General features: G+C 39.1%; 1 protein-coding gene across 3 annotated transcripts in view; it reads right to left on the reverse strand.

Moving 5' to 3' along the window:
- The window catches only part of pde10a (phosphodiesterase 10A), a 75,352-nt gene that overhangs the window by 27,032 nt on the left and 21,071 nt on the right, over window positions 1-27,249 (reverse strand). For 2 of the 3 annotated variants that reach the window (XM_028469244.1, XM_028469242.1), the window contains exon 2: window positions 8,727-8,858. In XM_028469244.1, coding sequence (XP_028325045.1) covers window positions 8,727-8,858 — 132 coding nt within the window. Of the gene's footprint in view, window positions 1-8,726; window positions 8,859-20,607; window positions 20,901-27,249 lie in introns of those variants that run through there. The other variant, XM_028469243.1, reaches the window with a different exon arrangement.

Here is a 27,249-nt window from a genome sequence, read left to right on the forward strand (position 1 = left end):
CTTAAACCTGAAGCCAAAAGTTTGAGAAATGCCACAATTTAACAACTTCTGATGTCCCAGAGTTCTCACAGTGAACACTGAGGTAAACGATACCTTAGCAAGTACCGAAAGAAGCACAGAAAGTAAAAGTGAAAGTGTACATTTCATAATAAACACTAAGGTACATTTACAGGTCAGAGCGCATGTTCAAATCCACGGAGGAATCAAACCCACGTCTTTTGTGCTGCACTACATCATATCTCACTGCCCAGGAGGAAGTTGTTTGAAAAAACAAATGCTACTTGGTAGGGGTGTTGAAAAAAAATTGATTTGGTGACAAATCAATTTTTTAATTTTTTTTTTTTAATTTTAACCTGGGCATATTGACCAGCTTGTGTTTTTTCAATACAATCTAAAAAGAAAGTATTAACTTAAAAGCCACAGGCAGATTGTATTGTTATAAATATGCCAATAAAATATATTTCATACAAAATGTTCTCATGAAGGTGTACACATTTACAGATTAGTTGTTTCTTAAGTCATATATATATATTAAAAAAATCGCAACAATGGCCTTATACTTTAATATCGGGCTAAAGCATATCGTACCATGACCTAAGTGTCGGGATACGAATCGTATCGCCAGATGCCAGGCAATACACACCCCTACTACTGTGTTAAAGCTAGGGTAGGCAATTTCCTCGAGATACACTTCATCTGTCATCTGTAGCAGCTGGAGATCTGTAATAACATCGACCAATGGAAAAAAAACAACTGTTTTTTTTTTAACCAATCACGTCTCCCTGCTCGTTCTCGACCCCTCACATGCACGTGCTCACATTGAATGTTAAGCTAAATGAACTTTTCTGTGCTTTAAACATCATAAAGTGCTATTTGGGCTTCATACACATGCTCAAAGTGTTTTTTTCATTGATTCCCTCAATCGTTAGTTAGAGGGTGATTTGCTCCTTTCTTACTGCAGGGTCAGCACAAACACATCGCTCCAATTTGATGACGCGTTCCCACTTTGATGACAAATTTGACGTGGCACTGAGCTGGAGAAGCCGCGCCTCCAGGAAGCTCTCTGTCGTGATTGACAGGTAAACAGACACGCCCACGAAGATGAGCATTTCAGAGTCCACTATGTACAGTATGTACCGGCGAACGCCCCGCCCCCACGCTCTGTCTCGTGTTTATAAAGCAGCATGAGCTCAGCTACGGAGTAGGTGGGAGGAGGGCGGGTCGTTTGGGGAGGAGGAAGTCAGTGTCCCATCTATAGACACGCCCACTCATGAATATGCATAGGTAGGCCACAAATCAGCCTGTTTGTGTAGAGCTGCTCAGAAAAACTGTGGGTGAAAAATAGCATTACATGGGACCTTTAAACTATGTGTCTGAGGTAGGAGGACCTCTGAGGGCTGGTAGGTGCAGTATATGATTGGTGTATGACATTATAAAGGTGTATGCTACTGAACAAGGCTGAACATCAGCAAACTATGACAGACAGCCTCATCTGTTAACACCATCCCATATTATTGAGGACCTGCTGTGCTTTCGGTAAACAAAGGAATAGACTGCGCTCAGATTCTCAGAAAATACACTTTAAGCTCACTGGGTGGGTTGTTTGAGGGAGTTAGGAAGTAGTTTCAGTCCTTTCAATAAAAATAATCACAAACAAATTAAAAACCTCAGTGAATAAAAGTAGTAAGCAGTAACGCCCATAATCAAGGCTTTTTTTGAATTTGCCTCCCAGTGGCAGGTCAGCAGAAAACAGGGGTTTAGTTACTCTTTAAAGAGAATTAAAATCCCATTGACTGCTAAGAATATGACTCATAGAGAATACTAAACAAATAACTCCCAATTCCTTGCAGTGAGACAGCATGAGACTCTTATTCAAAAATCAGCTGATTTCAAATACCAGTTACGCATTAATTCTAAAGCCACGCTTTAATACTGTGAACTATATAAGATTTTTTTATTTTTATTTTTTAAAAGCCTACATCATCATAAAATAATTCAATAGATAGCACTGGTAAAACGTCACTGTGTTGTTTTGACTTGTAAAAAAATGAAACTTGTGCGTTACAAATGACCTGAATGTAACTGTGCACCAAGGCAGAGTCAGGTCTTAGTAATTGTTGCTCAAAATGAAAAGAGTTCAGCAGTGATTTCTTTTTTTTCAGTTGCCATTCAGTCATTTCACTGCACCATCGATGTTTTCAGCGATTGAGCAAATAGTCTTTACTGTAAGCAGGTTTGTGGAGGGAGGCCCAACGATATTCCAGATTGAGGAATATTGAGTTTATAGGAATTCATTATTGGTGAGAAACTAATAATGGCGGTGAACAATTTGATGGATTAATGTCTGAGAGGGAAAAAATGCAAACCCCTCACTATGTAAAATGTTAGGGATGCACCGAAATGAAAATTTGAGGCCGAAGCCGAATAAAATATAAACCAAATACCAAATATCGAATGCGGTTGTTAAGTTTTTCACTCTTTGTTTAATAGTGTATAAATAGCCTCGAATACATTTTAGACATGTTTTTTAAAGAAAGTAAATGTTTATTGAATATTATGACATTTTTAAAATATTCCAGTAGCCTTTGCTTTTCAAAAAAAGCACGAGAAAGTTTTTCATTTATGTTAGCTCTTCAAATATAACAAAACACGCATTCCAAAAAAAAGCTAAAGTGCATTAAAGGGGAGGTATGATGAAAAAAATCACTTCATAAGGGTTTTGCTACAGTGATATACATCCCTTTAGCCTCATTCCGAGGGACAAAGTTGAAAAAGTTCTGTTTCCTCCCTCCCTTGTTATTCCACATTTTGTAAAAAGTCAGCTCAAAACGGGCGAGTTGAATTTTTGTCACATGTGACGTCACATCGAGGAAACTCCTCCTCCTGACAATCCTGGCTCCTCTTACTCTATAAGAATGTGAGCTCCTCCTTCTCAAACTAACTCAGAGGTAAAACAAACACTGCGGTAAAGCTACATACACAAAATGTGTTCTCTGCATTTTACCCCTCCCTAAGGAGCAGTGGGCAGCCACGGAGTATTTCACCCAGGGAGCAGTTCCATTTTTAGTATCCGTTATACCGCCTCATATCGCCTTTGACTTGATCTGACGTGTTGGTGACACAATGCGATGCAGCGGTTGGACAAAAAAAAATGCTTATCACCTTGAATGCACTATTTCTGGAGGAGAAAAAAAGGGACAGCTTAACACTCCGGTGAGAATTTGAAACAGCTGATTGACTCCGCTGCCGCTGTGATAAGCACACACCCTGAGACAAACTTACAATCACAATAGCCGCTTAAATAGCCATGCGTTTTACTGTAATGAGCCGTTTTTTGGCAGAAAACAATAACAACAGTGTGTGGATAACAAAAGAGAATTGCGATGGTGATCAGCTTCTCACAGCGAGGGATGAAGCCTGCGTCTACAGACACACCCACTCATACATATGCATGAAGGCCTCAATACAGCCGTTTATAGAAGCGTCATGAAATTGACTTTTCAGAGGATAAAACTCCAGAAAACAGGCGAGTTTGGGAAAATAAACCTCACATACTATGTTGTTGGGGTTCTTAGAACAAATGGAGATGTGTGAAAAATAGCATAATACTGGACTTTTAAAATTTAATTTATTCATACAACTTTTTTTCAGGAAATATCATCTCCTGACATGTTTCGACTGCCTACTGTCAGTCTTCCTCAGAGGTATCCAGTGATTGCTCTGATGTATCCCTACGAGTTCTTTCATAAGGAAAGCATCTGAATAAATGAAACCTTGACAAACTACTTTGTAATCCGTGGATGACGAGACATTTTTGGCTCTATATACAGTAGATACAAATAATTGTAAATGGTGTCAATTTTGTCCACTGTCAGGCCAGTTTAAGGATTAAATTATAACATCTGAAAATAAAAGATTAACAGAACAAACTCCAGCGATTTAAAATATAAAAAATAAAAACATTGTGCTGTGGTAATGAATGATAAAGGCTGAAGAAAAAAGTAAAAACTTAAACTATCAGTTCAAATACAGGTTTGTTTTTTCTTAGGTATAGTGCAAAAGTATCAAACTCTCTGGTTAATCCTTCCAATAAGATGATCAATATCTGAGAAAAAAGAGAAGCCCTAGAACTTTCAGCAGCTCTAATAAAATAAAAAAAAAAGGCCTTACATTGAGAAATCTCTTAGTCAGCGGTCTGAAGAGTGTACAATATTCAAAGGCCTTTATTGATCTATTGCCACAGATACAGACTCCCACAGGACGGCCAGCGAGCAGTGACTCAGCGGTCAATATGTGTCGACCTCATGGCTGTCCTGCATCGACCTGCTGCAGCCAGGGTGTGCACCTGCCCAAATTAGATGTCTTCTTCTACAAGCGCTCACCTATGATGGCTTAGTTTCATCAATGGGTAAAAATTGGAGCATAAATTAATGCCGTGACTTGTTTTATTTGCGTTTTATTTGCTTTCCAGGCTATAGAAGTAGAATCCAGTGAGGACTTGACGCTGTGCCCACTGCTATGGCCTCACCCGCCTCTTCCTCTTCCTCCTCCCTTCTGATGAAAAGCCCTGCAGGTAAGGCAGCTCTCTTATCACAGCGCTGGGGTATGAGGTTCTGCTACACAAGCACATCTTTGTCTGCCTGTGACTGGCTAAGCTTCACTCATGCCCTTTGGAGTGTGCGCCAAAAAAAACAAAAGCAACGGCAGTATCCCCATGACAGCATGAAAGAAACCAACATAAAAAGATGAAAAAGTATGCAAAAGGCTGCAAAAAATCTGGTAGTCAAGACTATAATCTATTTCTACTGTATCTATATTCTATATTGAATGTCCTAAAGTGACCCCGAGATTCAATGTGGTGTGTGTGTGAACAGGGCATACAGTAGTTAAGGGGTTCATTAATTACTGTCTGATAAGAATGTGGCGTAAAGTTAATACCGCCAGTGGCATCAAGGTAAAATAAAGGTCCAGTTATGTATATCAGCAGGATTTTGAATAAAATGTTCATGTCAGGATCGAACTGAAAAGAGGTACGTTGTTACATTTTAGGACATCCTCAGGTCTCAGAGTGAGGTATCAGGTATCAGGGAAACCTCTGCCATTTATCAAACCAAACTGACTCATGTCTCAGCAAAACCTCCGTCAAATGAAAATGCCGTCAAATGATACGGCCTCAGGCTTCAAAATAAAAGTTGTCAAACTCAGTGGTCTCAGGATGTAAAACAAGACATAACGTATTCAGAAGAAACCGCTGCTTGAAAGCTGTTACTTTCTATTTATTTTTAAAAGAACGAACGGCTTTTCAACTTAGTTCTTCACGTGGCCTTCAAAATAAAACGCCATGTTGTGTTTGACAAGTGACGTCTTTTCATCTGAGTTCTTTTTGCTGAGACGTGAGTTTGGTCTGATAAATGACCTCACTTCTTAATTCTTTACACCTATATTATGCACTAAGAGAGAAAAAAAAAACATTCTAAACTGCAAAATATCACATTAAAATGAATTAAGGCTCAATAGAAAATACATTTCTAATTTGTTAGCATTGTAGTCACTCAGCCCAGATGTAAAGCAAAATCAATGAGTTGGAAAAAGTACGATGACTCTCTCTTTGTTGTATTTGGCACTGTCTAAATTAATAATAAATTTATTAAATTGTGATGAGAAAGCACATTGACAGGTGTCAGGAAGTGGTTGGTGAGTTCAGTGTAAGTCACATCATCATCATCTCTGATTATGATAATTAAAAAAACATCTGGGACTTTTACCTGCACCTGTATCGACCCAGTTTTTTTTTTAATACACTTTAAAATAAGTGATATTTACTCACTCAGTTTATGTATTTTACAATATTGACATCTTTCCTCCCAAAGTTTGAAACAGTGTGTGTAAAAGTATTTAATTAAATGGCATGAGGGGGCAGAAGTGATATTTACTTTGTCTTTTGTTTTTATGTCAAGACGCTGCTATAGTTTTTTACCTCACTAAAAATAAATACTAAAGCATATACAATGCAGGGGCATGGTTTTGTGAGGTTATCTAAAGCAGCAATTCTCAACTGGTGGGTCGGGACCCAAAAGTAGGTCGCGGACCTATACTGGGTGGGTCGCAGACAGCTGGTCAAAAATAAATAAATAATGTCTCTCATGTTGGATTTGTCTTTTATTTTGAAATAAACTTTCCTTATGACAGGCATGCTGTGAAATGCATTTTGCACAGGAAATTATAGAAATTTATGTTTTGAAAAAAGATATATATGTGTGTTTTCAACGGCTGTTTTTGAAAAACTAAATTTGGTTGGTTCAATTCGAAAAAAAAAAAAAAAAAAAAAAAAAACGTGGGTCACGATTTAATGATGGTGGCATATGTGGGTCCCAGAATGAAACCAGTTGAGAACACCTGATCTAAAGCACCTGTGTCAAACTCCATGCCCAAAGGTCTAATCTGGCCCTTTAAAGCATTTAATTTACCAAGTTACCAAATAATTCAGTTGTAAATATTTCAGTCCGTCCATATACACAAAGTCCCTGTAACTCCACAATGATTGCAGTTTTCCCATCTTTATATCACACAGTAGCAGTCATTTTAATCTCAAATTGTTGAAAAATTTTAATTTTTTCAAAATCCTTAAATGATTCCACAAAATATTCTTAAAATAAATATAAATTTGTCACAAAATCAAATGCAGCTTCTGTCGGGATTGATATCTGTCACTTATTGCTTGCCTATTGCTGGTGCCGTACATACCTTATATACAATATTATTTAGAAGTGGAGGGGTTAACTAAGGCACAATAATGTTGAAACTGGTTGTTTTCACTGCCTAAAATCTGCAGGACTTAAGATCAAATCTGGTCTGAATTTGTCCCAGGTTAAGCAATACCAAGTCTAAACTAAATAAATACAATTCTACATTATTTCTAATTGAGTTGACTGGACCTAGACTACAAATAAAAATAGTTCTGGCGAGTGAAATTAGAAAGAAAAAAAAGAAAAAAATGTTATTAGTAGTAGTGTATAATTAATATATTTAAAAATATTTCCAAAATGTAAAATTTTATTTAAAAATATAAGTATGACTAAACCTAAATTTGCTGTTGAAAATAAAACTGGATCACAACCATCATATGACTATTAACTCTTTTTTTACGACACAATATTTTAAATTTTTTTTTTATTTTTTCCATCTAATGGACCAAGTTAATGCTCCTTCTCAGATCAGCGTTATGTAACCATCCTTTTTGAATGGTTTAAAACCTTACTTTATCCACCCAACATGCTTTCCAGACAACACGACCTTCCACTTTGAAATCTGAAACTTTCTTGGAAAATGTCAATCCATCGTAACAATGTTACATTGGCTTTAGTTTCTTTTTTCCTCATCAATCAGCCGTGTGTAAGCCATTGTAATGTGATAACTGAGCTTGTAGCATTAAATAAATATATAAAGGTCCTTAAAGAAAGCAAAAATAAAGCAGAAACTTGAAAATCCAGGCAAGTTAGATATTTCTGTGAGGGCACAACTTACTGGTATTTTTACACAGGCATGATTAACTGTGAACTGAAACTCCTCCTACTCTGTGACTGTGGGATTTAACTTATGGCTTTAATATCCATCAGCCTAAACACATAGACCAGTGGTTCCCAACCATTTTTATATCAAAAGCCCACAGCGTCAAGATGTGCCAGCTCAGATATTTTTATACTGCATTTTGTTTGAAGAAAGTGAAAGTATAAGAATCATATATATTTTTTCCTTTTTATTTATTTTCCCCCCCATTTACTTTAATCTTCTTTTCATTTTTTTTCCATTATTATTCATCAAAAATAATAATTTAATAATAATCTAAATACTTATTTTAGTTACGAGACATTTCAGGTGACAGCATGGGGTCACGACCCCAAGGTTGAAAAACACTGACATAGACCCTCATACAATACACACTGTGCACGTGTCCAACGTGCACGAGTGTGCAGAAATCAGCTCCACATTTGGCTAAAAATCCATCCTCCAGTTTTTTCATTACACACACACGCACACGCGCACACACACACACACACACACACACACACACACACACACACACACACACACACACACACACATACACACACGTGACCTGAGCCAGAATGACCCCCTTTACCGCCATCACCTCCACCACTACCAGCATGATCCTCACCACCCTCACCCCTCCCCCGGGCTCCCTTTCAGCCGGCTGCATGTCTCCGGAGGTCGCCTTTGACGTCAGCACCTCGGATGGGCAGAGTGCCAGTCCTGTGGGCTCTTATTGGATGCGGTTGGTCTGAGAAAGTATTTGTGTGTGTGAACCTTTGGGCACAAACCCAACTCCAGCAGCTCAAACACATCGAGTGACCTGTGAAGACCCGACGTGTCTGGTCTATATCCATCCCTTTAGCTCAAAACACACTGCTCACTAAAGCAGACAGATGTAAAGATGAGTGATTTGTGCAGCTAATAATAAACACAACCCACAAAAGCCAGCTGGTTCTTAAATAACATTCAGAGCAATAAAAGCAGAGGACTGATGTGGCTGCAGATTTAATTTATAGTTGAAAAACATAAGTTATTAATTGCAAATGTTTAACCAAGGCAATGAAATCCCTACATCAATATACGGAAATTTGCTGATCTAATCACGACAGGGTTGGAGCAGTGGTCTGTGTGCGTGTGTGTGTGTAACTCAGGTTGGGGGGAGGGGGGGGTCGTACCTGCAGGCCTGCTGCTGGTCTTCCTCTTCAGCCATCTGTCCAATGTCTCTGCGCTCACGCTCTCTAAGACAAAGTCATCCAGCATCTGAGGGTGCAGTGAAAGGTAGGCCTTCACTTTCTCATCCGTCAAGTCTGTGGAGCAAACACACACAGCATGGTTCAGATCAGGGTTGGCGTCCATTACATTTTTCAATTACAATTACGCCTTCAAATATCCATGTTCAATTACAACTCAATTACGATTACGACGACCGGCCTTTTTTCTCAATTACCATTAAAATTACAATGATCATTTTCCCCCTTTAAATCAATTACAATTATGTTCTCAATTACTAAAGTTCGATTGATCACAATTACTGAGCCCAATAAACAATCTCGTAAGACGTAACCTTCCTCTTGCTAGCTTTCTGTTAGCATCTCTTATAATTACGGGTCAGCTTCACCCATGTCCTAAATCAACTGTAAAATAAAGCAAAAAAATATAATCTAATATTCAATTTGTTTTTCATCTCTTGATTACCTTGTTAGGTTTCATTATCCATTAAAATATTGGTATTAATATTTTTGGTGTGGGCGTCTGAGCCTTTTTTTTTGTCAGCATAGATTTTAAGAGAAGTATGTGTAGGCCATAGAACTGTGACATGATTCCACAGTTTTTTGTTTAATTGACTATAATTCAGTTTTTTTTAATCAAATTTCCATTACAATTACAATTACAAAGAAAATTATCTGAACTCAATTACAACTTATTTATTTATTTGCTCCTTTTATGAAAATGCAAACCAACATAGATTATTACATCAAATAATAATACAGTCCAAACGAAACATTTCCATGATTGGAAAGGAGCAGTAAGAAGAATAAAATTCTTATATTTCTGCCCCTTAACTTAATAAATACATACTTAATGACCCCCAACAACATTTCCCCCTCCGTCCACACAATCGTCACTATTCTCCAATAACCTAAAAATGATCAATCTAAATTTACAAATCACACAAGTTGACTTTCCAAAGCAGATTGGCAGATTTTTTTTTGCCCTAAACATTTTAACAAATATTTGTATAAACCTTCAAATCATTATGATTAAAGCAGTAAAATATAGTTTCAATTACAATTACATCAAAATTGTAATTCATTATCAATTACACAATTCATTCCAAGTATAATTGACCCCAACCCTGGTTCAGATCAATGATAGCACAACTTTATTCATGGCGAAGCACTAGTTGAATGGGTGTATGAAGATGTTTTGCAAAAGTCAAAATCAAAACTTAAAAAATTAAAAATAGAAAAAAAATTAAAAAAAAATAAACCGCAAAATAAATAAAATAATAGTGGTTTTTATAGTGATTCCAAAGGCCAACCAAACAAAAGAACGGGCTAGACGACGATTCCAAAGGTCACGTCTTTCCCTTAACTGGGAGGTTAGAACAGTGACTCAAGCTAAACCCTCCCAGATAGCGCTCCTATGTTTACTGTAACGTTGTGTCCCCAGGGTAGAGAGCGTCTAACAGAGGCAGCAGGATAAAGGAGGACTCGATTGTGCTTAATAGGCAATTAGGATCTTGAGAGCATGCTAAGTGCTGCTGTTTACTGTCTTTGTTGTCAAGGAAAAACGCCTTTTGGCAGGCCATTGTTGAGGTAAAGAGGTTTTTAATACAGCCGCTGGCAGTTGGGAAGCAGTCATGTTTAGGTCACACATGAAGAGACATTGTTCTACATTAGACATCTAATGCAAACAACAGGGAAATGGCACAACTTGAAGTATAGATGCTAGCACGAGGGCTAATAGCTGATAACAAGACTGCTGATGCATCTGGACAGCTCTGATTGGTTTTATTATACAGTATATCGCTATCTGACCATGTGTTGTCAGCCACATCTGTGTCAACTCTTTCCTCAGTATTAATCACAGAAGGACATGCAACTGGAAGGCATATGTTCTGCTGATGCACCGACTCGCTCACAGAGACACATAGCAAATAAAAAAGATGCTAAATGGATTGCCTGACAGACATTTTGTTTGAACATCAGCGTATAGTGAAGCTCGCTGCGAGCAACACGTCAGTGCTCAGAGGGTGGCATCGGCTCAACTGTGTGGGCCTGCCAAAGGCCAGAGCAAAACCAGATGAAGAGGATAGAAGAGCCAGATTCTTCTTTTGCTGGAGCAAAGTCTGTTTAACATGTTTAAAATGAACTTTGTTTAATTTTGGAGGTTAGCACTATAGAGCCTTGTAGCATCTATGTCACCAAACAAGCACTAGAAGTCGAAGCCAGGATGGTTGTTGGATGTCAAAGCTGTATGAGAGGCACAAAAACTAGTTTATTTAATATTTGCAGAATATACTTAAAGTTGCTACCCTCAGTAATTCTTTATTAGATAAAATCACTGTGTGTGCAACATCATTTACTTAAAAATAAAGGAAAAAAGTTGAAATTGCTGCTTGAAAGTTTCCATCTCCCCCATAAACGCTGTTGACATTTTCATGCATTGCATTGTGGGATGTGGGGTCCCCAAAATGGTGTTATTACTTTATTATTCCCATGATTCCATGTGTTTACAAGGGAATGGAGAAGACATTTTGCACTGTCCCACAGTGACAGAAAAAAGCATGCTATACAGTACAATATTATAAAAGTGCAAAGAGTGCGACTTTTACTACAGAATGAAGTAAAAACACTTCTAAGCACCATGTTCCTGCGACTCCACATCCCACAATGCAAAGCATGAAAATGTCAACAAACTGTGTGACAATTTCGACCTTTTTCATTTTTTTTTTTTTTTTTGAGTAAATGATGTTCGATTAATTGATCTATAAAGCATACACTATGATTTTATTTAATAAAAAAGGTAGCAGCTTGTATGTAACATTCAACCTTTTATTGTTGCCAGGCCGTTGTGCTAATTTGTGAATATGTAAAGATAAATTATTGCTTCTGTATGCTAAAGTTACTAGCTTGCTAACTTTGTTACAGCAAACTTGTTTGATAATGTAAAATCTAGGTGGGGCCCAGGACAGTCTAGACTCTAGACGGTGTTTATTCTGTGTTCCTTATCCTGACACACAGCTGGAAAGTTTTTCAGCAAACACCGGATTCCACTGACAGATGCAAATCCCTGCACATTTCAAAGTTAAATCGTCCATCCAGTTGTTGAGTGTAACAACACAAACATCTTGAGAGTTAGTGTCTTGTTTTCTTCAAACATGTTTTTCAGACATTTTGCATCCATCGACACTCCGCCCACAGAACCTCACAAAAAAAAATGAAGCAATGTTTGGTTGTCATCGATCATATATCATCTGCTAAATCACTGGGGTGTGTATTTACAGCAAACTGAATGCTTTTAACTAGTAGCCCATGCGCACTGTAAAAATGACAAAGTAAATCCGTAGATTTCTAAATTGATCTTTCCACTTTCAGTTTAAAAAGTGCTCTTTAAGGCTGCTTTTAAACCGGGAGAGTCCCGAACTCAGGTCCAATGGGCAAAGGGGGATGGGAGAACAGTTGATATAATCACCTTTATTTGGCTTGGTTTGTGTTCACAGTGACACGTTTTGATCCGCTCCAAAATGACAGTGTAACCCCGTCAGTTACAGAGATGCTTGTTTTTGATGCACTATAACACCAATCGTGCAGTGAGGATATGATTGTCAGAAGTAACAAGCAAAAAGAACAACAAAGTGAAGGTTAGTGACTGCCTCGCTTCTTCTCACTGCGTCACAGGCCGACATACCTGCAGGCAGTGCTCAGGGAAAACTGTGTCATTTTTTGGTGAGTTTCCACAAATATCCGCACACGTCTACCCCCATTAACAGATTTCTGCCTGCATTTGAGTCAGTTTTTAATCTTTTTCTTTTTTACTTTACCTGTAAGTCAGCTCTCCATCAGAGGTGTGCATTTGATTAGAAGCACTCTGGCCAAAACAAACACATTAGAATTCCCTTGCTGATCTGCTCTAGACTTTGTTTACATGTTCATACCAGCCCAAATGAAACAGAGTAACAAATGGATACACTGTTGTAAACGCACCCTGAAAGACAGTGGTATTGATTCGAGCATGAGAGCTCTCACAACAACATGTAGTTATTCCTCATGAACAAAGTTGTCACGACCTTGTATTGGTGAGTGGTTTATGTATGATTTTTAGGTTCATGTTGTATTTGTTTAGTGGCGCTCTGTGATAATACTCCTCCCTGTGTCTGTGCTTGGGTTAGTCTTTCCTTGTGTTTCAAACCTCTGTTCTGTTTGTGTGTAAGTCCGAATAGTTCCTCCTATCTCCTTTCCTATCCCCTTTTCCTTAACCCCTGGAAGTGTTTAAATAGTGGCCATGATAAAGAGCATTCAAATTTTCTTTAAGCTAAAGAAAGGAGGCTCAATGCTTTCTTTATAACTTCCTTTAGCCTAGGAAACACTGATGCATCCTTTACCAAAGGAGACGAGATAATGCTGCCCCACAATGCTCTTTTCGCAGGGTCTCCGAGTGGTGTCGGCCTTGCGGGGCGTGGCGGTGTCTCTCCCCTTTGGGCGTGACTTAGTGCTGGTCTCATATCCTGGTGGTCTTGGGGGTGGTCCCCACGGTATGTGGGCCCGGGGCGGCAAGCCGCGCTGGTGTGGGGGGTGGGCGTGCTGGGGAGGTGCTGTTTTGTGCCGGGGTTGTGTGGCTTTTTGGGATGATGCTCTTAGCTGGGGGGTGGCACTCGCTGTTTCGGTGGTTGGGGGCACTGTCGATTGCCTGGTGGGTCTGTCTTGCTTTCTGCAGGCCAATGGGTGGGTCCGGGCACCCTTGGCTGAGGGCTGCTATACCACACCAGGTGTTTGCCGTTGGTGTGCCAGGGCATCTAGGGGGCATTGCCCCCTGGCTTGTGCTGTCCGGTGGGCCGAAGGGCCCGGGCTACTGTCCTTGTGCCGTCTGGGGCTGTGCGGTCCTGCAGGATGGTGGCTGGTTCGTGAGCTGCGGGGAGGATGGCTCTCCCCAGGGGGGCTTTACCCAGAGGCTCGCCCTCTGGGGTTCCTGATGCCAGGGGTGCCCTTGGGGTCCGGGGGGCTCGGTCTGCTGGCGGGGCCGGTCTTGGTGGGGGTCTTCCGGGGCAGCCGGTGTGGGTCACACTCTTGTATGCCTGCCGATGTGGCGTGAGGTGGTTCTTGCTTGGGCTGCGCCCTGCGGGGGGACCTTGGGCTCCTTGGCTCCCGTTGTTTCTGCTGCTTGGGTTAGCAGAAACGGTTCTTGCTCACTCTCACTTTAAAACAGTCTACTCTTCCTCACCCCTTCCATTTCCTACCCAGTGTCCCTCTTCCCTGTTCCCTTCCCCCTCACCTAGGTGTAACACTGCCCTCACTTTTTATAGCTTCCCTTTAATAAAGTGTTTCTTAACCTTCCTTTGGGAGGGCTGGTGATAGTCACAGTTATGCAATAAAATAATTGCAATGACAAAATATGCATTGCTGTCTCAAAATTATTGCACTTCTTGTAGTGTTGACCTTCGACAGCATGTGCAGACAAAGAAAAAAAAAAAAAAAAACATTTAAAGGGACACGCACACCCGAGATCTTACGGAAACTCACGATGACCGACAAGGGTCGGAGATCATGTAAATTACCAATGCAATAATATGCCTTGAACAACTTTAAATAATCTAAAACCCATATTTTATATGTAAGCCATATTATCAGATTATAACTGACATAAAAAGGGATCAGAGACATTTTTAGCCACATTTTGTTATATTCAACATAATTCATATTTCTGAGTGGAAGGTGAGTGTGAGCAACCATTCTCAATGTGACGTTCTTTTAGTTTTACTTTTGTTCCTCGTAGCCTTGTAGTCTCTTTTCCTTTGATTTACATTCAGACCTTGTGATTTCTTAGATAATGTCAGCGGAAAGTGTCATAAATGTGCTTTTAGTTCATTTTCAGATATTTGTAGTTTTTTCACCATGGCAGACGTCACTAACAGTCGCGGCCATCGGGTTATTACATCACCTCGTAGAAGTGCATCTGATTGTCAAACCAAACGTGATTGCCTTTTCCTAACTCCTCTCATAACACCTTTCCTTAACCCTGTGACGTCATCCACGAGGTTAAGGAACAGTGGATAGAAAAGGAGATAGAGCAGCGCAGCCTGCATCTAGAAGCCGAGTTGAGTAATTATTCAAGGTGTGGGCAGAAGGGTAACTTAGCACTCAGAATTGCGCCCAACCTTAATCAACTGGATCAAACTCCCTCATTAATCAGGGCCATGATTCAATAAGATAAACGTACCTAAGAGGAGAGATGAAAAGGGACCCAGCAGGATTCCTCAGTAATAGTTCATTCCACAATTTCAGATGAAGAACCGTTCTAGCTGGAGTCAGAGGGGGGATACGGAGTTCTGAGCTGCTTTCCTCGTTGGAATCAAGGAAGAAAAGCAGGTGTGCAGTAACAGTCAGCTTTATGCACATATTTTCATGTTGGAAACGAGAAAAGCAGCGCAAAGTGCTGCACAGACAGTCCAGCTCTGTAGTGTGTTCTGTGTAGAGCACTGGGTGCAGAGAGGTGTAGAATATGTTTCTGGAGTGTCCATGCAGGGGTGTGGGTTCTGCGGGTATCTTTGTGACTTGGCTGCACAGCTGTGCTGGGTGGTTCCTGTTGCACTTTGTATTCATTCATACAAAAAATATAAAAAATGTGGACGCAAGTAGCAAAGAGCACTCGTACTACGTTGCCTTTTTTTTGTGCCTCATTCATGCAGCCATTGTGTTTAAATCATCACCATTGTGTTACTGCACATAGTGTGTTCTAAAAAATAAAATAAAAATAAAGTAAATAGTAAAATAAAGATTTTCTTACTGTATTTATTAAATTTCACAAGCCAAGTCAGTTTTTGGTCCTAAACTGTGCCGCATCCACGCCTGATTTTTAGGGAAACACCTACAACAGCACAGAAAGCAAAATGCTCCTGTCCATGTTTCCTCGTGGGTAACACTTTGTTTGACGACTTTTGTTTATTTTGTACTTTTATCAAAAGGACTTTTTATTTACCAACTTCTTCCTGCCCCCTCGTCCATCTTCATTGATGTCCCACCATTCTAGATCCTAACAAATCCAATCCCTTTATATTCACCTTCAGCAACGTGTTAACATGTTCAGTACAGGATACTTGCTCAAGTTGGTGGTGATCTTGACTCAGTCTTAGTGTGACAATGTCGTCCACGGACAATTTTATGAAAGTCTCAATATTTAACCAAAGTTCATAACGAGGGGTATAAAGTATGGAAAAAATATAAATTCTAAAAAAATAATAAAGTTTAGCTTTAATTTATCGCTGTAGCTTAAAAACCTTGTCACCCTCTTCATTCCAAATACCATAGATACCAATAATATATAATGTAATATCTGAAAAAACCAAGAAAACACCTGAAGCACTAGCACTTCAAAGATTTTGAGTTGACATACTTCTCACTTTTGTGCTAGAGTTTCAGTCAACATTAGCCGCACCTTCACTAGCATGAGAGAGTCACATTATTGTGCAGCTTGTCTGTGAGTGGCTGCAGCCCAGTTGGCAGAGATTTTGGTGACTTACTCAGACTCCAGTTTCCTGTGTAAAAAGCAAAGCCCGCGTTATTGCAGTAAGTTATTGTTGCGTAACACTTATCTTGACACCACACCCTCGGACTGGGAAGGGAAAGCAATTTTTTCAAGTCTTTTATCATAAACTATGGTAAAAAATGGTAACTTTGTCCACAAATAATTTTCTGTAATGGTTTTCAGCAACACGTAAACACCAAGACCAAACATAGGGAATAAGGATTAGTTTTATTGATAGTTATATTGATGATGATGATTACTAAAACTATGATTAAATCTATTTTATATGTTTAAACAAACAAAAAGTAAACATAATGCTCTCAAAGACTGAATCACACCAGAAATAATTTTATATAATCAGTAATTGGTAAATGGCAGGTTGTGTGAGAGAAACCGGAATCATGCATTGACATAATTTTGATGATTAGGTTTAAAACAAAAAATACATCAATTATTTGCAGGGCGACTAAAACACACACAAAAAGAGATATTTTTCACTTCAAAGAGTAACTAAATCCCTGCTTTCTGCTGAGCCGCCACTAGAACTTCAAAAAATGCCTTGATTATGGGCGTTACTGCTGTAGCAGTAAGACACACCCACTCTGGCTGCCCAGCGATGTGCGCAGAGAAAGACAGTAATACATACTGTACAATGATGTGTCTGTACACACACACACACACATAGTGAGTTCATGAGTGGAAATTTGTCACTACAACTACAGGTACGCACAATCACGACGTGAAGCTCACGCACCGCCTTACAGACACCACTCAGGGGCAAACATCCCTGCTCTCCCACCACCTCGCACACAGCGATAAGACGAACACACACATCTGCGCGCACACAGAGACAGACGGGAATACACTCATAGCGTAGATGTGTCTGTAAATACACACATAGCTTGACGAACCTCCTTAATAGCTCTTTATAGAAGCACAGAGTCAAAAACATCACCGCAGAAACGCACGCGGCATAAGACTTCCTTAGTTAGACTGTCAATCAATGCTCACTGAGGGCTGTGACTGTAGGAAACCATCCTCCCTCCTCTCAGCTTTTATAGGAGGGGCGGGACCAACAGTGAAAGTTGATGACGCAGGGGAATCTTAAAGAATCGATTTCAGCCAATAGCAAAATTTCGTTGTAATAGCCGGTATATCTGACATTTTAACATTTAACTAAATACGCAAAATTTAAATTATTTTACAAAATGTGAAGAGTGGGACTAGGATTAATAAACAGCACTACTTAATACCCTAATACATATGTATTCATCAGAAAAAAGTGGGTTTGGGGTTTAGTTACTCTTTAAGGGACTGAGCTGTTTAAGACAACAAAAACCACAAACCTATCTCCCTCTGTGAAGCAGTAATCTACCTACAAGACGGAGCTCGAACACAGACGTCAATGGGTGTTGAGCAGCACACATGTTTTAGTGAGAGAACAGTTCATCCTCTGCAACATATGGATGATAAATGCACATGAGAGAAAAAAAAGGGGAAAAGACCAGTTTGTCTTCAAGCGCTCTCCCATTGGCAGCGACTCAAGCGCAGAGCGCCAAGGTACTACTTTTCACTTTACTGACATGAGGCTGAGGCAGGAAGGAGAAGGAGGGGCTCCAGGCTGCGTGCGTCAGCAGGTCCGCCTGGGACTCCCTTTGCCAGGAGGTGGGAAGAGCATGTGGTTCTTATCTTATCTGTGGGAAGGCTGTAGCAAGCTTCTAACACTGACGCTCATTGAGAAGACTGAAATCAAAGCTCTTTGACTGGTCTCATGCAGCTCACCTCATTTATTCTTTACGTTTGAACACACACACACACACTCACACACACACTCACATGCACACACACATTCCACTGAAGCCAAGGTTAAGGTGAACAGGTGAAGATGAATCAATACAACAAGCAGTAAAAAGCTGTCATTGCTGAACGATTGTGCTTTAGCCACAACAACCCATATCGCTTCAAGAGACATGCCGACTGTCACATGACAAAAACAAACACGCAAGCTCACACCTTCAATTTATAAGGGACGGACACACGCACACACACAAAGGGAGATTTCCATGGAAATGTAATTTGCATTATTTCCGCTTCCATGGTCCAGGTCATTAGACGTAAAGGGTAAGGGCTATAAATGGCCAACTGAGATGTAGATAAACCATGTCCGTTGATCCACCACCTAACAGTGTGTCCAACAATCTCTTTAACTATGGCAGATACAACACTGCTCAACCTTTAGTTCAAATCCCAAACCACTATTTTTGTGCGCTTTCTTCACTGAATGCAAACAGAAGGACATACAGCGCCAGACTCTGCATGAGTTAAACTGAAGCGGCTGCCTTGAAGTCAGTATCCTGCCTTACGCTGATAATTTGATGCAAAGCTGCCCCCCCCCCCCTCAAGCCACATCAGTAAACAGGGGTCATGTTCCCTGATGCACATCTGAACTCTGCAGCCGTTCTGCAACGCAGTCTGTCGGGAATCCATAATGAGAAGCACAGATATTTGTATCTTCCACTGTTCCTTGCTCTTTTCTAAAGTTGTAAAACAATCGACAAACATGTGGCCTTTTCCCATCCACTCCGATACCAACTGACGGGTCAATGAACCCCTGAAGGAAAATTTTGTCTCTTTCACTTAGGAAAATTGTGCATTGCGTCCGGTTACTGATTTATTTTTCCACTGGACCTGTTGTTTAAAAAAAAAAAAAAAAAAAACATTGAGTCCAAAATATAAAACAAGGCTTGAAGATACACTGAAGAGAAACTTTTTTATATGTGATTGGTGCTGTCATGCACAAGTCATGCATTTAACGGCATGACGTATGACAAATACATATTTAACATGCGTTTAATTGATTCTTTATATTTCACTAGCGTTTTACACATTGTGCTTTGTGTTATTGGCAGTGTGCATGGGGAAAGATTCCTATTCTAAAAGAGAAAACATTAAGGTGGGGGAGAGTAAATGTCCTCCATGACAAAGCAGCCTTCTTCAACAAGTTAAACAATTTGTTCACAACCAATTAGGTTTGCAAATGCCTAAGATCGCATTAGTCTGCCCATGGCTGACCTGACCTTATGCATAAACCTGTGCACGCCAAGAAATTACAAACATCTGTACATTTCCTCTCATGCTTCAAAGTAGCCGCCAAGACTGCCACTGCACAGGATTACAATCCAATATTTCACCCACGCAACAATCAAGAGGTTTGTAATACTAGTGTCAGATTATGTTCCAACTAGAGTTTGTCTGGTATCATTTTATTTAAAATAAATACATAAATAAAAAGATTTTAACTGTATGTATTTGTGATTTCCTGGCAATAAGAAAGTGAAAAGTGTCCCAAATTTAACCCCAGATAAAAAAAAAAAAAGCGGTTATTTATTGAAACAAGCAGCATAAATGGGAGATATTACTTAAACATAAATAGCAATAACATTGAACTGGATACTGGTATAGTAACCAAAAATATACAATTTACTTCTCAAGTCTTTTTAAACTATTAAAATATTTTTTAAGCTCTAATATTTTTTATTCGTTGCCAAAAAACATTGAATTATTTTACATTTATTTTGCATGCTACAGTTCTGGGCTATCCTCAAACTTGCCTTTGTTGTTTTTGAATAGACTGAAAATCTAACTTGAATCTGAACACTATATGAAGAAAATTACAGTTTACTGCTAAACATATGCTTTGCCATCACAATCCCAAAAAACTATAAAATGAACACGACGGGGGGGAGGGGGGGTCTCAAAAGGTCACCTCAGGAGTCACTAAGAACGCAACCACTGACCTAAGAAAAACACACACAGATGTATCTCTTACAGGTGATTGTAAATAATATAAACACTGCTACGATCCTATAATATTATTTTTACTATTTTCACAACTGTCCAAAAATAAATAAATAAAAAGTCGTGCTGATTTTTTACAAATTGTAAAATTAATTAAAAAAAATATACATTTAGATAAATAAAGATAACCATAAATTAGAACAAATAATGCACGGATGAAATATACTCATTTTTAAGACATATTTAGTTCATTTTTTTTCTTCATATTTTTCATTCATTTCTTTTTTAAAGTGCAATGCAGCTGATGTGATATGGCTATTAAAAGTATGGGATTGTGTGTGTGTGTGTGTGTGTGTGTCCAGCATCCATCCAGCTCCGCGTTTATTCGCTTTCATTCATAAAGTAGACCGAGCCAAAGACGCACGCGCACTGCACCACTGATTTCCACCTATGGCTCCCACTGTCTAAGCTGTATTCCTCTCCTGTATTTATATGTGTGTGTGATATACCTACTTGCACCCAGGAAACAGTCCGTTATCCTACTGAAACAGCTTGTTGAAGACGGACCATCTTCCATGTCGGACTGTGAGCGCAGAGGAAGGCACGGGGGAAAGTGCGCCTCTGCAGCTGCAACTTGGTGGAAAAAGCACCAACAAAGTCCAAACTATCCCAGGACCTACTCAGGTGTCCCTCTTTGTCGGAGCCAAAAAAGCATTTGCACTCTTTTTTAAAAAAAAAAAAAAAAAAAAAAAAAAAGCAAATGAGCGAGAGGAGCAGAGTGCGGCAGGCTCCCCTCCTCTCCTCTCCGCTCCGCTCCTCACCCAGCAGCGCTCTGACCCAGCACCGCTGGCCGAGCTGTAGTTACGGTCGGTCCGCCTCCTCAGCCTGGTGGCTCCGCTGTGGATGTGCAGCAGCAGAATGAGGCTGCACAGAGCAGCAGTGTAGACAGAGAGAGAGAGAGAGAGAGAGAGAGAGAGAGAGAGAGAGAGAGAGTATCCTATATGGAACCTAGGCAACAATCGACTCCCAATTTAGTTTATTAAATTGATTATTTAATAAAACTTTGATAAAGCTGTTATTAAAACCGGGATACTTAATTTATTTTCTTTAATTAAAAAAAAAAAAAAAAAAAAATTCTTATAAGCATCATATAGTAGATCGTAAAAGTAATCATTAATGAAAAAAATCGTACGTCTGCGTGCTGTCTACAACTTTTTCATTTCCGATATGACACCGACATTGCAGCCTTGTGTATTGGCCGATATCGATATTTATCTGACATCAGCATGAATCATACACACTTTTAAATCATTATTATAATTTTTTTTTTTTTTTTTAAATAAAAAAATTATAATTTATAACTTATTTTGTAGTGTAGAAAAGACTAGATCAAGTGATGTTACTCAAACAGAGAACAATAGCCAGCAACAGTAGGTATGAGAAAAACTGACCCATTTACTATTAACCAATTGGTTACATACATTTTAACCTTCAACATAACATCTACAGTATTCTACAATTAAAAAAAAAAAAAAGAAAAATATCAGAAAACCTGGAAATTTGAATCTGATATTCGTTTTCAGGCTAATATCGGACCAATAAATGGTATCAATGGACACCCCTACTTCTAATTAAGTATTTTAGTTAATAAAACCCCAGAAGACAAAACCTTGGTGTTCACCCCCTCCAGCTCCAATCACAGGATTTAGAAAAAAGAGGGGTGAGCAGAGCCACAAAGGAGCCTCCTCATTGGCTGCCACGATATATAGTGAAGCGCATGCACGGTGTGAACTTGTTTTCAGTCTTGGACTAACTTTAGATGTGCAAGTGACTGTTTTCCTTCAAGACAGGTAATCTAATGTCCCATTTTCCTATATTTTGTGTGCGTCATTTTGTGTGGCGATGTGTTTTACCGGTAGTGCACGTTCAGCTCTTGTGGGCGATTTCGTGTACTTCCTTGAGAGGAGGAGACTAGGAGGGACTATCAGAGTGGGGGACGGGATTCATGGTTCAAATTCCGCCATGCCCCTCAGTCATGGTTCAAAAATCAGGTAGTGCAGCTTTAAGTCAGCGCAACTCAACATATGGTGCTTTATCATATATATTATAATTTTAATTATTGTTCCCCCAGAAAACTTCAAAAGGGCAAAACCTTTTAACCCCTTTTTACCTTTTTCTTTGGCCATTTTGAAATGTTCATTGTCCCATTTTTGCCCCCATTCCAAAAATATTTGACGCTTTTTTAGTTTTTTCAGATTTTAACTTCCTTTTGCCAATAAATGTCCATCCATCCATCAATCCATCCATTTTCTGACATGCTTGTTCCTGTTTTTCAGGGTCACGGGGGTCTGTTGGTGCCTATCTTAGGCTCAACACACAGACAGACAACCACTCGGAGTACCCGAAGTAAACCCACGCAGCACGGGGAGAACCTGCAAACTCCACACAGAAATGACCCATGTGTCCACCCCAGGGCTTGAACCCAGCACTTTCTTGCTGTGCTAACCACTAAGCCAGCGTGCGTTTCCTAATTTTTTGCCCATTTTTGCAAACTCTTTTTGACACTTTTATCAAATTTTTGTTGATTAGTCAACTCAACTACAGTAACGTGTAATCCATTACTTTCACCTCTGCCTACAGTCTTCTACTACACTCACATCCCTGATGGCTCATTCACATGAAAAAATAAAAAGCTGTTTTGGACACATTTCCACCACGTGTTATCAGCTTTAGTCTCTTGTTTATTTATTTTTTTTTGTTTAGGGTCAAGTTTGAAACTCTCCCTGTGATGGACTGGCGACCTGTCCAGGGTGTACCACTGCCTGACGCCCATTGAGAGCTGGAGAGAGCCACCAGCAGACCCCCGCAACCCTGAAAGAAGGAGCAAACGGGTCTGAAAATGGATGGATGGATAGTTTGAAACTCCCATTGACAGTTATGCTCTATTGCTGTTCCAAATGGGCTACTTTGTAGCTAATGGACAAGAATGATTTTTGACAAAGACCTGACCCATTCAGTCATGTAATATCTATCCTATAATTCACTGGGGGTCATGTAATATTTTGTTGGTTATTATAAGATATTTTGATTAAATGATGAAGTTGTGTAAACTAGTTTACAAGAAATTTCCCATTTAGCAGCAATAACAAATGCTTTTGTGAGGTCTGTCGTTATTTGCTCTTTTGTGTTGGTTATGGCCAAAGCCTTAATGGTAATGTCCATGGTGAAAAAGTAAAGCAGTAACTAGATTAGATGAATTCGATTTATTTAGACCAGCCAAAAATGACCATATAACCTCAGGTCCTGTCGCCTGCTGTTAGATCCGAAAGTGTCGCTCCTTCATTATTGTGTTCACCGAATAGTGTGAACAAAGACTACAGTAACAGCAGTTGATGTGACTTTTTTCATCACGCAAGTAAGAAATATCTGTCCATAACAACGTATTGCTTGTTCAAAGAGATGATTCCTCGTGATGAAAGCTAAAGCTTGTAACATTTATACACAGTGCTGCTGATGTCGTAATAACCACAAACTGAGAAAGTACTGTCTTTTATTGGAAAACAACCTTCATTATAAAACCAAAGACAAGTAGATATCCCTGTTTTTACAAAGTGGTGAATAGTGGCAACATAATATTTGCAATGTCACAAGAATGTGATAGTTTAACGATGTCCCGATACGATATTGATATCAGCAAAAAAAAAAAAAAGTATCGCATTATATCGGTTTTCATCTAAAATCTCTGAAATAAGTATTCATACATAATAGTTTTTTTTAATTTATTGAGGTTATTTTTAAGGGTCTTCCCTTTTATTTTACATTTGTTGTATTCAATTGCAGAATATTCTTCTGTTTAAGGTTGAAATGTCTGCAACCCGTTGGTTATTAATAAATGGGTTATTAATAAATACAACATAAAAGTATGTATGATTTGTGCTGATATCGTATCGGATCAATATCGGTATTGGCCAATAACCATGGCTGTGACATCGGTATTGTATCAGGAGTGAGAAAGTTGTATCAGGACACCCCTAACGATAGTAAAGTGTCTCTGCACATGGACCAAAAACCTACTCACGCTATGTTGGTACACCGACAGCATGAAAATATAAACACTTATTATACCACGCGTATATAGTGTAGATCCCAATTTGCTGTCAAAACAGTCCTGACATGTTAAGGTGTGATCCACACCATTTGTTCCCAACTTTTTTTAAAAATCTTGTATGCCCCCTTATCTGTTTTGTCAAATCAAGCATACTTGATATATATTATAATACCCCCTCCTGTTTGATGTACGTGATTTATATGTCAGCAGACTCTGCTCAGTTCGAGAGCAACAGTTCGTAAAAATCAAAGCATAAATGTCTACCTCTACAGTTAACATGCACTCAATGCAGATTTTTGCCATTTCCAATGTGTACAACAACCTAGCAACCTACCCTTCTTGCATCACTGGCATTCTATGAAATATCAGACATCTTTATAGTGATACAGTATTTAATTCATATGCCATTTAGCATTTAGACTTTTAATGTGTCTTCAGATAAACGTGAGACATACAATAAAGCAGAGGTTCCCAACATTTTTTGGGTCGTGACCCCATTTTGATATCACAAATGTCCGGCGACCCAAAAGACTTTTTTTCTAGATTTAGTTTTTGATCATGTTTATTAAAGTTTGTTACAAATACAGAATAGCCAGGATTAGTGGCAAGTGCACCACCTCAGATATTTTATATTCTGGCTACCTCACGATACAATACGATACAAATCTCACGATAACGATTATCTCACAAAATGACGATACTGCGATTATCGATATATCGGTCAGAAATCAATCTACGATAATCCATGACATAACAAGAAAAAAAAAGATTAAGTGAAAAAATACTTAGCGCGAGCATATCGATAATTGATATTGCGAAAAAATATGGCGATATATCGCCGTATCGAGATATCGCCACACTCCTATTTTATACTGCATTTTATTTGAACTACATTTATATTTGAGGAGGTTTAAGTATAGGATACAGTTATTTGATATTTACTGTGAGTAATGTGTATTTGGAAAATAATAATAATTCCCAAAAAATTTAAAAATCAAATTTTCATCCCCTATATGAAGCAAGCCCTCCATTACTCGACACGTACTTCGTAGCCGAGGCACATCTCGACTCAAAACATCACTACTAATGACTAGAAATGGTCATTTCAACCTAGGTGAAAATTGTGTCTTAAAGGAGGAGGCCCCAGGTCATGAAGCTGAATATGGATCCATTGGATTGTTTTTCCTATTCGTCTCTGTTATATGTTAATACCATAGAAAATTATTGTTACTAAAATTACATTTTTGGATGAAATTGTTATATATCCTCAGTCTGTTTTCTTGGATAAGGTCCAGAGATGAGTGATTCCACTCTGTTCCCATGTGCTGATGTTGAGAGGTATTTTCGGTTAAGTTAGGGTCGTGCCAAATTGGAGGAGACATACATGCTTTTTTTTGGGTTGTTTGAAATGTCCAGTGCTTTCTACCACACAGTTAAAGGTCCCATGTCATGCTATTTTTCACCCATCTCCAGTAGTTCTAAGAACACTTTGGGCATGTGTATGAAGCCCATATAACACTTTTATCATGTTTAAAGCAAAGAAAAGTCCAAGTACCTTAACATGGGCCCTTTAAGTTATGTTGGAGGGAATAAGTGGATTTTTAAAGATGATTTTTGAGAGTGGTAGTGATGAAGAGGAGGTCAGAGAGTTTAATATTGTATATGTATTGTGCATTCCTTTATAACTGACCTCTGCTCCATTCTTCCTCCACTATGTGACTGAACCTGAACACCAGTTCTAAATATCTGTTCAAACCCAACCCGTCTAGTGCCGTCGGGTCCCATCAGGGTTCGGTTGGGTATTTATTCTCTATCCACAGTATCAACTGTGCTCCGGTGATAAACAGTTGCAGCACTTACACTAACCACTGTGGTGTCACTATGGAGTCTGATTTCTAGGTCCTGCTCTATGCTCCTTTAAGTATCATCTGCATATAGATTACTTTTGGTGTTCAGAGATGGAGGAGTGAATTCCTTTGCTGTTAGAAAGTAATTGAATAAAGAAAAAAGTAAGGGTAAGTTAATGTTAATGTTAATGAGTAAAATTAGTCAATAAATAAAGGGTAGCATGGGATTTTTGTCCGGTTTTAGTTGTAATTTAATGATCACGTGACCCCCTATGCAGCCTGATCTGTATTGTACACATGGCAATTATTGCATAAGAAATACCACATGTAGTCCCAAATAGGTTCAGGCCTTCTTCCTACACCTCGTCTGCAGATGTGCACTTGTGCTATCAGTACTCAGAAAATCTAAACAGCTTTGACTCTGCAACATGATACAGCATCAAGTGTGCCAGGCTCCCTCACGGCCTCTGCGCGACACGCTGATCATATCGAGAGAGAGAGAGAGAGAGAGAGAGAGAGAGACAGAGAGAGATGAAGAGTGAGAGAGGTGTTGGAGCCGTGGACGACTACGTCAGCATGTGCGTTATCACTCACGAGCATTCCTGCACGCTGGAGCATGCAGTCCAAGTAGGGGTCGTGTGTAACATAATGGTTTCTCCCTGACGCACTCTGTCACTCCGCGTTCAAATCTGACCTGATATGGGGAAACCTAAGGGTTGTAAAATTGAAAAGAATAGAAAGACAATTGCGAAGCAGTTTTTTTGTTTGTTTTCCTTTGCTTTAGAATGTAACACCTGCAAAAGTTGCCAGGCCACAAGTTAGGACTACATTTTATTATAATATACCATGGAATGCACATGTAGACTGACTAACTAGTAAAACCTATTCATCAGAAAACCATGTTAGAACTCAAAATTGTAAACAGAATGACACTTTTTTGGACAGATGAATGTTTGGATTGCTGCTACAACATAAATTGTAATAATTAGGTTAATGTTTTCATTCTCAGGGAGCCCAGGTAGAGAGCTTGGTTCAATTTAATTATATTTTTTGTTCATTGGAAGGTTATAAAAACCAATAATTCAAAACAGCAAAGACTTGTTGTTAAATACATAAAGTGAATAATAATTTAGAATCTGAAATTAATGAAAAGAAAAAAGAATATTGGTTAGCAATGAAGGTTTTAGGTTTGAAATGAGA

This window comes from Gouania willdenowi, chromosome 15 (assembly GCF_900634775.1).
Source record: "Gouania willdenowi chromosome 15, fGouWil2.1, whole genome shotgun sequence".
NCBI classification, from domain to species: domain Eukaryota; kingdom Metazoa; phylum Chordata; class Actinopteri; order Blenniiformes; family Gobiesocidae; genus Gouania; species Gouania willdenowi.